General features: G+C 38.6%; 1 protein-coding gene and 1 long non-coding RNA gene across 2 annotated transcripts in view; one reads left to right on the forward strand and one right to left on the reverse strand.

The window, feature by feature from the left end:
* The window catches only part of LOC117960978, a 19538-nt gene extending 15933 nt beyond the window's left edge, over positions 1 to 3605 (forward strand). The window contains exons 2-3 of the long non-coding RNA XR_004660280.1: positions 1519 to 1533; positions 3593 to 3605. This is a non-coding gene — a long non-coding RNA (uncharacterized LOC117960978). The remainder of the gene's footprint in view (positions 1 to 1518; positions 1534 to 3592) is intronic.
* Positions 1 to 6648, reverse strand: part of pcca (propionyl-CoA carboxylase subunit alpha) — a 32159-nt gene extending 25511 nt beyond the window's left edge. The window contains exons 1-6 of the mRNA XM_034899245.1: positions 6510 to 6648; positions 3968 to 4045; positions 3519 to 3566; positions 2655 to 2723; positions 1929 to 2042; positions 554 to 607 (exon numbers count right to left, since the gene is read on the reverse strand). Coding sequence (XP_034755136.1) covers positions 554 to 607; positions 1929 to 2042; positions 2655 to 2723; positions 3519 to 3566; positions 3968 to 4045; positions 6510 to 6563 — 417 coding nt within the window. The 5' untranslated portion in view covers positions 6564 to 6648. The remainder of the gene's footprint in view (positions 1 to 553; positions 608 to 1928; positions 2043 to 2654; positions 2724 to 3518; positions 3567 to 3967; positions 4046 to 6509) is intronic.
* Positions 6649 to 11676: the final 5028 nt, after the last annotated feature.

Consider the following 11676-nt stretch of genomic DNA (forward strand, 5'->3'; position numbering starts at 1 on the left):
TCCATGTCTTCGCCATTTGTGGATAATGGCTCTCACTGTGGTTTGCTGGATTCCCAAAGCTTTGGAAATGGCTTCATAACCCTTGCCAGACTGATAGATCTCAATTACTTTCTTTATCAATTGTTCCGGAATTTCTTTGGGTCTCGGCATGATGTGTAGCTTTTAAGGATCTTCTGGTGGACCTTACTGTGTCAAGCAGCTCCTATTTAAGTGATGCCTTGATTGTGAACAGGTGTGGCAATAATCAGGCCCGGGTGTGGCTAGAGAAATTGAACTCAGGTGTGGAAAACCACAGTTATAGTATGTTTTAACAAGGGGGGCAATCACTTTTTCACACAGGGCCATGATGGTTTGGATTTTTTTTCACCTTTAATAATAAACACCTTCATTTACAAATTGCATTTTGTGTTTACTTGTGTTGTCCTTGACTATTGTTTAAATTGGTTTGATGTTCCGAAACACTTAAGTGTGACAAACATGCAAAGGAACAGGAAATGAGGAAGGGGGCAAACACTTTTTCACACCACTGTAGCTGATTCTACATTTTACTCACCAGTCGCTTTGCAAACTCTTTGTTTTCAGAGAGAAACCCATAGCCAGGATGTACCTTCACAGAGAAAGAATTGATTTGTTTCCAAGGCTTTAAAACACAAAACAATAGCTTTACACTGATGATTGTGTTGTTGTCAGTCTGCTTTACAAAGATGAGTCTGTTTTTTTAGACAGGGGTCAAGCTTCTCACCTCAAGATCAATACAAGCATAATGAAGGACATGCTGATTGACTTTTACAAAAAAAAAAACACCCACTTCATCTCAGACTGTCATAGCAGACAACACAGTGGAGTCTGTACCTTATTTTACATTACACGTCATTGAACTGGCGCTTTTATCCAAAGCGACATCCAATGAAGTGAGAGGAAACAGAACATCTCTTTAGTGGAGGGGGGAACCAGAGCACTTGGAAAATAACCCATGCAGACACAGGGAGAACATGCAAACTCCAGACAGGAAGGCCCGGGACGACCTGGGTTCAAACCTGGTACCTTCTTGCTGTGAGGCCACAGTATATTTTTCTATCTCAATGACGAAAAAAACAGCAGCCAAACTGCATTTCAGCAATATCTATGTCTGTGTCAACTTTGCACACAAGTTCTTAATAAAATGAGAAAAAAATCAAATATTTAATTCACAAAAGGAGTATACAAAAATAAGCTTCAACATCTGGTTATTTCATATAGAATATTTGTTGAATTAGCAGAAAACATCATTCATCATGATATATATTGTTATCAACATATAGAAGGACTTCTACCGGAAGAGTTTGGCAAAATCGCACAGCACTACTACAGCTCAGTGCTTTTCAATAAGGATATTACATGTATTGAGTGGTTCACATGAAAACTGACATAATTAATGCAAAATATGATGGGTAATACATTGTAATAGTGCTCCAAAATAGACATAGAAATAAAATAAATAAAAACAGGGTGAGAATGCCTTAATTATTGCAAAATAAGATGGACAATAAAATTGTGATGATTAAATAATATTTTCTACTGGGTCGTCCAAGTTTATAGAGCCTGCATGCAACATGGTTGCATGGGATGAAGTATCCGAACCCCTTTGTGTGGTCCACTTTCAGAACATTGTATTTCACCACAGCAGGCCCATGTCAATACTTGTTGTTTATAGTGTCTTTGTTGATGCCGTATATTTCTTGTGGCTGATAGTTATTTTGTTGTTGTTTAGGTATAGTACTTTTCTGTCTTTTTTACGTTGCACCAGAATTGCACTCCACTATGCAATAACTGAACCTCTTGACACAGCTCTGTGAAATGTGATGAACATGTGTTTAAAGTATACAGAGTGTCATGCATGTCGCTTACCACAGTCACACAATGTCACAAGAACCATGCAAAATGCTTACAGCTTGTGCTCCAGTCACTCTGATGGCATCCATGATGGCATCCATGTTCAGGTAACTCTTACTGGTGGGAGCAGGGCCCACACACACTGCTTCATCAGCCATCTTCACATGAACCTAGATATACACATACACAGGGAAGTTGAATCCAGATCAAGTAAGAAAGACACATCAAACATGGTTACCATCTATTCCAACTGTCTATGTCTATCTATCTATCTAGACTCTAAAACAACAATCTAAAACGTCCCCACCTTATATAGTTAGGTTTCAATAAAAACTCTGGGATTTGTGTTAGAAAGATGTATTTCATGTGGCTGCATGTAGGCTTTGTGTTCCGAGGTCAGAGCCCCTCTTTTATTTCTTCTTTGGTGGTCCTGTGACTGCAAATCCCTTGTGCCCCCTTTTCCTCTCCCCTTTTGTAATACCGTTTGGGTGAGGTGAGTGTAATTTATTTTTGGCAGATTCCTTATTTGAATTAATTCCATTACTTCTTGTATTATTTTGTTTATATTTTCAATCGCCATAATTTTACAATACAAGTTTTCAAGAGTTCGTAACGTTACACAACGCAGAAGTCCACTGGTTACACATATACAAGTTTTCCGTACCCACACAAGGCTTAAAAACGTGTAGATGTTAGCAAGAATTTCCTGGAAAATAAGGGATCTTAATCTCTGGTATTAAACCCTAATTTATACAACTGGACAAAAACATATGGAAACTCACAGCACTGGAGTCTACATCACTGTGAACAGCTACAGTCTGGATGCCCATCTTATGACATGTCTTCATCACCTGATGGAAAAAAACCATATTAACAACTTGTGCTTCGCTCTATGGTTAATGTCAAATACAATGATAATTACCATATATAGGTACAGGTTGCTATGTGTTAAGATGGAAATGTACTAGCAGAAATTGTCTAATAAGTGGAGAACTTCCACTCTGGGTAAACTTCCGGCTTCTGAACTATTTGCAGTTCCACATCGGCTCCATATGGGGGCGCTCACTGGCAAGAGCAGAATGAATGGAGGCCTGCAAAGCTATGCCCCTAGAAATCCACTTTTCTCAGGATATCATTTTTGGTCTAGTAATTTGATTGTTGCATCCGAAAGGGGAGGCTAATAAAACATTCACTGCTGGATGTCTTTTTTTTCTTTTTTAAAGTCGCTTTAACTACTCAGCCTGTAAGAAATCAAAAGGACATAAGTACTTGTTCATTCAACTTTCAACCTGTATCCATGTTGAACTTGCAAAAACTACAATCAAATCTGAGATTTCTCAACAACAATCAAGTAAAAGCGGCAAATTTAGCCGTCTAGCTCCAAAGTGTCCCATTCATTTTGCACTCTACCGTGATCACCCCCAGTGGAACTGCAACCAAATTCAGTACAATGGGGCTTAATAGGGGGTGAACAAGCTCTCCGTAGACAGGCTTCTGCCCTTATGGAATATTTTTTCCAAGCTCCTCCATCTGGGGTGGTATAAGGTGAAGCTCCAGTGAGTGTGTGGCTTTATGTGTTGGACAGAAATCCCACACCACGTTCAGTTGGATTTCATCTACAGTGCATGTCTGTCGGCCAGTCTTACCCTGCAAGCAATCTCGCCTCTGTTAGCAATGAGGATCTTATCAAAGGTCTGTGGAAGGAAACAGCAGACAGAAGAAAGTGATGACTTTTTTGATGCAGTTGGCTCGTAAAATTAAATGAGAATCGGTCATTAAATTTATTTATTTTTAAATGGAAGTTATTTAAAAATTAAATCCTGAACAGGGTGAATCGAGATTGCAAATTTAGAAAAATTAACGTGCAAGACCATCTTCACTCCAACTGTTTGTCATAGAGAAGACTCTTTCTTTACACCTTAACTCTGTAGCAGGGCATTCCATTTCAGCCACCACACCCGTTCTTACCAATGTCACACATAAAATCACATCTTGCTTCACAACGTCCAAATTTGGACCTTTTCTACAGTGTTAACAGCTGCTTGTTGAAAACATCAAATACAGTCAAACCTGGAGCAGGAGAGCTACGCATTACCTTTTCACTCGGGGTGTGGATGGTGGAATATTGAGCGTTACAGTGCACTGCACAGCATCCTGACTGGAATGAGGCATACTGCAAAACACATCCAAATACATTAGGCTACTAAATAATATAATATTCACTTAGGGTTGCGTTTTGTTTAAGGGTGTGGTATACGTTTGAATTTAATCAACTCTATTAATAATTATGCAAATCAATTCCCATTGTATTTCTATGACAAACTCCACAAACAAATACCTTGAATGAAAAACTGAAAAAGATTCTGGCTGGGAAATGATATATTAGGATGTTTTGTGGTGTGATGACTTTGTTGGCAAAAGTAATTTGATAGGTTATCTCAGGGTCTAAAAATTATCACACGCCAAATGGAAGTAAATTGTTGGTAGTGCCAGGTCAAATTATCAGGCCATCTGCCCATTTGGCATAGAGGAAAAAAAAGTTTTTAGTAAAGTTAGCGTTTGACTGGATAAAGCTATAAATTTGAAAGACGCTCGTAACTGCTATAGAAAAGCAGGACTATTATCCGTAAATCCTTTTTGTGCGGTTGACATAAACAAATTGGCTTCTAAAAAGCCACAGTGCAATTCAAACACTATAATTAACCAGGCCCGTAATGACAAAAAATGCCTGCCACTGTCCACAGTAGCCTTAAATAACTTTAGCATACGTTTTGCATATTGCACTCATTTTACTAATCATTTTATAAACCAAGCTACTCTGTGTTAGGAATGCAAGTAAATTATGTTTTCCATTCCTGGTACCCTGTTTTATTAGCTCCGGCAAATGTGTCTGATCCCCCTTTTACTTTAAACAGATTTCATTCAGCTTGAGCTCCGATGGTCAAATCACAAGCGTTTATTTAATATGGGGCATGTTTGAGATGATTTCTGTTTAGAAGAGCGCCAATGAGGCCTTTCAGAAACAACCAAAATGGTTGCAGCTGATGTGGAACCTTCTGTGGTAGCTGCTATTTCGTAACCTGACATCCAAAGACCAAATCTCAAATGCATTTGCCAGAAGAAATGAGCTTGCAGATTCATCTGGTTCCCAGGCAAAGATCACATTTTATTGGCAAAAACAGGAACACTTGTTCACAGATATATTGATGCTATGAGATAAGCATGTCTGCCAATTGTCTTTCAAAACATACAGAAATGAAAACCAATGGGTGACCATGGATGTATAAAAAAAAAAAAAAACATTGATACAAAGCTCTGTTCATTCCTATGTGAGTTGCTCAGTGGCAGATGAACATGCATGAATGAAGCATACATGAAGAACTGGATACAGCATTTGAGGCCAATCATTGAAACCATCTTGGAGCTGAAATTGACCCGGATAACTATGGGGCCCATAGAGCAGGCGCACTGGAGACCTCCGCCCATCCGTTTAGCGCTCCACTAACAGCTCTCCTCGGTTGCCCACCAATCGGAAGGTTGGGGGTTCAATCCCTTGCTATATGGAGCAAGTTTAATACAGACCCCGGCCGGCCGAGCCAGCTACTTCTGGTTTAGTGCTCAGTTTACTTTAAAAGAGATTTAACAATTTATTTTCTTTTAGACTTTCCAAATGGTATCGGATAGATCAAATTCTGATAATGAAAAGTTCATTTTGCGGGGTTTGGGACGCTTGAAAAAAGAAAATTATTCACCGATTTACAGATGACATTTTGACCATGAAGGTCTATAGTAATGGCATCATGTGAAGGACACAGACATTGCAATTCCTGGCTTGGACCAGTACAAAAAAATTAAACTCAATATATAATAAAAAAGATGTCAAGGTTGTATTAAGAGTGAAAGCGCTTCTAATAAAACTGATACAAAAACAAGTACTGAACTTGCACTGTGCCAGCTGATCATCTATGCAGTAGAGCTTGGTTGAGTGACAAGAAAGAAATGTGACAACTTTGTGAGTGAGGCCTTTCTAATGCACAAGCCTTGAGGAACTTACTAGTTCACCTTGAGGGTAAACCAGCTTGCTTTAAATGTTGCTCCTCTAGTGTTTAACCGAAGTATCACAAGCAGGTGGCCACTAGGGGGCCAGCGTGGACTGAAACATAAGACCTTAGAGGACCCAGTCGAAACAAGTTATAGACGCTGTCTGGAACCCTTGAAAGCAATCCAGCGATTTCTTTCTAAGGTCAATAAAATTTAATTACAGTTGTTTAGACAGGATAGACTTTGTGAACGGCCGGCACCATCGTACCAGAACCTGTTTTGTGCACACGTTTGGAGCACAACCTGTCTGTCAAAGTCGAACTGGAATCAGTCTCTTTCTGGGGAAAAGAAAATGCACCAGTATTTACTTCTTTCCAATTTTAGCAACGCGGTTCTTTCGCTCATTATCTTGTCTAAGGATGATCCATGTCTGTTCCATCAAGAACGTTCAGGACTGTCCGACTTGTCATTAGCAGGTGTTGGACTAATGCTAACAGCTATCATGTCATTCTGTAAGCACACGGCTGTCAGTTTGGTCAACGAGCTCGCACTTTGCACAGTCACTCTGTGAACAGCAAACAGTGTGAACAGCTCACCTTTACAGCAAACAGCAGCCTGTTCAGTGATGGAGAGACCCTGTGCGCCGCCATGTTGCCAAACAGTGACGGTGACGACCAACCACCCACACTGACGTGATGACGTATTAGCTTTAAAGAGACCAGATTGGTGGAGAGAGAGGCGTCAACGCCAATCATGAATTTTTTTCACCCAACTTTATTCATTCTTCTTCATCATCATCATCATCATTATCATCATTCATCATAATACCTGCACAAAAAAACGCTGCCGTTAAAAAATATTTGGCAGAAGACAAAATCCTAGCAAGTGTTCCTTTTGTCTGGTGGGTACATCAAAGATTTTTTGTGGGGCAAATTTCCGAAAAATAAATTAGGTAACTCAAAATGTGTTTTGTAAGGAATGAGGAGTAGACTCACTGCTTTGTAAAATAACAGTGGATTATGACTGTAAAGGATATGTTGGTTAAGTCCATTTTAAAACAATGTTCATGGGCCTACTTTGTAACAGTTTTTGGTTGCTCTAATTGTTCCTCATGTCCATACTGGTCGAAATGATCTCTTCTTAATGCAATTCCACTATATGCGCAGTGCGGACGTGCCTGAATCTGCATTCTATCTAATTTAAATCAGATGGAAACTCCACTGGTTGCAAAAAGAAGTCAGTTTCCATTGAGGTCTATGGGTAAAAGACCCTACTTCTCACTTGATTACCTTGATAAACCTTTTCCTAATGAGATTATGGCCTCAAAGTGTAAAGTCTTCTTCAATTTAATACAGAATTATGTTCATTTAGTAAATGATGGTCCTATTTATTTTAAAATAGACAATAAAGCAGGAGATGTTTTGGTGCGTGGCTACATGCCAACCTGTCAATCACAACAGAGGCCAATGCGTATCCATGGCCCATTGTATCTGAAATAGCCATGAACTTCTTTTTTGGTGTTGTCCATGTTTTCAACTTGAAATTTTCTGTGTATTTTTAATTTCTCAAAGTTAATTGTAAGACTTTATTCGCCTAAAAAAATTCTTATTTAGCGTTATATCAAACTAGCGTTAGCTGGTAACTTAAGAAAAAGTCAGCCAATTTTCAACCAGCTCTGGTACTGCCATACATGCCAACACACGCACCAGTACCCGGAGATCTGCGTTCAATCATTCTGCTGGAGCAGTGAAAACAGTTGAAAATCAACAACTTTCCCTCTTTAGCCATTAGCTTAATGCAGCACCATGAAACCACAACACTGGCTTAGCCTTTTTGTTTGAATAGGGTCACTTCTGGCTCCAAAATATCAAGATAGTGACGGCCATTATGCAAACTACTGGCTTCAAAACAGCTGTCCACAAACAAGTGGGTGATGTCACCAATATTACGTCTGTTATTTTTATAGCCTATGGTTTGGTTGTTGAGGTCAAACATAAATAAAAATCTTTCTCCATAAGACTCCACCTTTTAAGAAACAGTCGCTAAGACAGACAGACAGAGGGTGAACAGCAGATGCAGCAGTAGGCAATATGAGAAAAAAAACCACATGATTTTTGAACATTGAAGCATGTAAATATGTTCTAGTAGATGACCCAAAGGAGCATGTCTTCTTTAAAACTATGCATTTTAATTATTTTCCTTCAGACTAAATTAACCAAGGTGGCAAAACAAATAAATATATAAAATCCTAACAGATTCACGTGGGTCCCTGTGCTCTCTGGAGTTAAAGAGAAATATTAGTGCTCCATTTGTGTCTCTCCACATTGGCTGGAGTTTCCTAGGGTCAGTTGTGCATTTTGTGTTTAAACTGAATCCTTTAAATCTAAGTTTTAGTCAATTGCCATTTTCCATCCAATTAGAACAGCACTGCTGCATTCCACTGATAAAAAAGTCAGTAATTTACATGTCACACAGAAGTATCACGTCCATGAATCCACATATACAATCCCACTTGAAAATCAAAGTTAGCTCCACATCAGTTATCCTGTTCACTTGATAATAGAAGGGTGGACACAGTTAGCTGCTTCTGAGGACACTGAGCCCATATCTTCATTATTTCCGGCCGTGAATAGGTTTGAATAACCTGTTACCATGTGTAGCTTTTCAATTTATGTGGAAATTAGTTGCTCGGAATAGCCTGCCAAGATGACATTGTTGACTAATTAAAGGTATTTCAAAAACATTTGGCCTGGCTCGAGTCTGTCAGATCCTGGAAAGCTTTTGGCTTTTTTATGGTTGAAAGAAAAGGGTCACAGGTGCTGTATTTGATTAATAATTTTAATTAATAAAGAAATTTAATTGAATTAAACAAGGAAATACCTCAGCACTTACTTGTTTTAAAGTTGCTGCTTTATTGGTTTTATACTATTTTTTTTTAAATATTTAAACATTTAAAAAAAATAAGAAGTTCAGCCACAAAAAATTAACAAATAGTAGCCCTACAACTGTAGGTTATTTTTCAAATCTAATCAGGCAAAATTAATCATTATCCACACAAAAACACTAATTTGTGAAGTTCTGTCTGCATTCCTGGACATGAAAAGAATGATTAAGAAGCTCATAGTAAAAGTAGTAGTAGTTGTAGTAGCTTTGCCTGCTTCACATGTGCTTCACAGAAGACTAATAATAAATTAGGATTTAAATGTTTTATTTAACATATTACATTTTCATGTGCGTGAGAAAAACAATTTATTGAGAAATTCATTTTAGATGTTTTTGTATTGCTCTGTGATGACTGCATGTGACCAGTGGACCTGCATGAAAACTGCAACTTTACTCACCGTTAGTAAGTAAGTAACCTATCAGAAACTTGCTAGTGCCTCCACAATGTAATATGAGAGGGCTACAAGTGTTTTTAATAATAATTTTAAAAAACAAACAAATAAATATACTTGCCAACTTAAATACTACTCGTTCAGTGTGTTTGTGACACTGTATTTTAAATTATGGACCACGACAGAGTCAGACAGAGTACATTATAAGTCTGACAACAAAATTCATCATAATCTTCTTGTTAAAACAGATGGACACCGGTCATCAGGTTTGGTGTAAAAGGATCTCACATGCATCAGTACTGTGGGACATTGGGAAATGCAGATTGAAGGTTGGTCTTTTGTAAAATAGCATCAGTGTATGCTAACTTTAAAAACAGCTTATTGGTAAGCAGTCTCAGCAGGCAGTGCATATCTGATTCATACCTGACGTTAATTAATCATTAAACCTAGCACCAGGATACAGATTTATTTAGTTGGCTGGAATTATGTGGTTAGAAGAAATAATTTGTCTAGTGAGACCAACTATTATCAATTCAACAGTTCAACTAGTGGTACAGTAAGATATCTTATTCCATGTACTACTTAATAGTATTTCCAAGGGCAGCATTGTGCCTTAGATCAGGAGGGTCTGGGTTTGAAACGTTCTGTGCGAAGGGTGGGTTTCTCTGGATTGTGGGGTGGCCGTAGCTCAGTCGTAGGGAGTTGGCTTGGGAACCGGAGGGTTGCTGGTTCAATCCCCATATGGACCAAAGTATGGTGGTCGACTGGTAGCTGGAAAGTTTCCAGATTATCTCCTGCGCACTGCCAAGGTGCTCTTGAGCAAGGACTGTCAACTGCTTGGGGTTCCTTTCCATCCACAGGCCCTTACTCTGACATCTCTCTGCTACTGCATGTATAGGTACTGTGCATGTGTGTGGAATTCAGGCCTGTGTGTAATAACAACAGAGTGTAAATTGTAATTTATGCAGTTTTCTCTAAATTTGACTCTAATTTTTCAGGTGTCTGAAATGAAATGGCCTCAATGACTTCTGGTGGTCATGGTGTGATACTGCATCATACAGCCTTCTAAAACACAAATGTGTCAGTGATCAAGAACTCTGAAACGTCTGCCCTATCGTGACGCAAAATTAATCAATCTGTAGGGTAACATTTATGACAACCCAGGGATAGATTTGGACTCAAACTATATGAAACAACAGCCTGATTGGGTAGTTACTGGATTTCAGACTCTGAGCACTAGATAACATGAGACAGAGGGCTGGAGCCTATTCCAACTCACATGGTGTGAGAGGCCTGGTACACCTTGATTAAGTTACCAGTCTAACACAGGGCTGCATACATATATATGGACAGACAACCATTCACACTCACATTTACGCCTACAGCTAATTCACAGTTTCCAATTAATCAGATCTGTATGTGTTTGGACTGTGGGAGAAAACCCACACAGACATGTGAAATCCCTGCAAAAAAGGACACAGCTGTGAGGTAATGATGCAAATCACTGTTTCAACATGACAACCATAAAAATATTACAAACTTTATAAACTGGGTGCGAGTAGTTGCTTACTCGTGTCTAGAGATTATTGCTTGAGAATCAAAACTTCAATGACACAATTCTGTCCAAATCTGTTCTGCACTTACTGTATGAACTTCCCTGCATCCTGTCCACTCTTGACTTCGAGAGATATTTGTCGTAAGCAAACCTGAATGAAACTGAAACTCACAATTCTCAAATCACTTAAATTGTTCAAAGGGAAATTCCAGTTTCCTTTGACATTGGTGTTATTTGCTGTTTTGTCCATCATTTACGCCAATAATAATAATGTACACAACCAGTTAATAGCTTGGGGGGAAAGTGTTAAAAGGTTTTAAACAAACCCCCACATTAGCCTTGGAAGTTGAAAATTAAAATTATTTCCCAAGATAACCCTTGTGAAGATCCATCCCAGTTTAGAGACCCACTTCCTGCTCCAATTTTGACTTACGTTACTTTTCCTGTGCAATAAGGAATTATTAGACATTTCAGGTATGCTCATTTTCAGTTTTAAGGTTGTAAGACCTGGGTTGTTCACATCATAAAAACCAAAAATTAAGAGCATGCATGCACACACTACATACTGGCTCTGCTCTGCTATTCTCTTAAAAACATACACTAGAATGACGCAGACACACCAGCACACAAGTATAAATCCCCACAATGGCATAAGCCACTTACGTGGGCTTTGAGTAGAGTCAGCCTTCAATTTACTTTAAAATATAATTTGTCATTGTATGTTTAAAATTGTATGTTAAACAATCCATTCAGCTTGATTTTTAGAACTCAGGCTCAAATCCAGCTTGATATGTCCTACTAGATGATGTACATTGGTATAAGTGGCTTAATACTCATTTAAAGTGTTCTTAATGCAGTAAGTTCAAACATAGA

Source organism: Etheostoma cragini, chromosome 17 (assembly GCF_013103735.1).
Source record: "Etheostoma cragini isolate CJK2018 chromosome 17, CSU_Ecrag_1.0, whole genome shotgun sequence".
In the NCBI taxonomy this organism is placed as follows: domain Eukaryota; kingdom Metazoa; phylum Chordata; class Actinopteri; order Perciformes; family Percidae; genus Etheostoma; species Etheostoma cragini.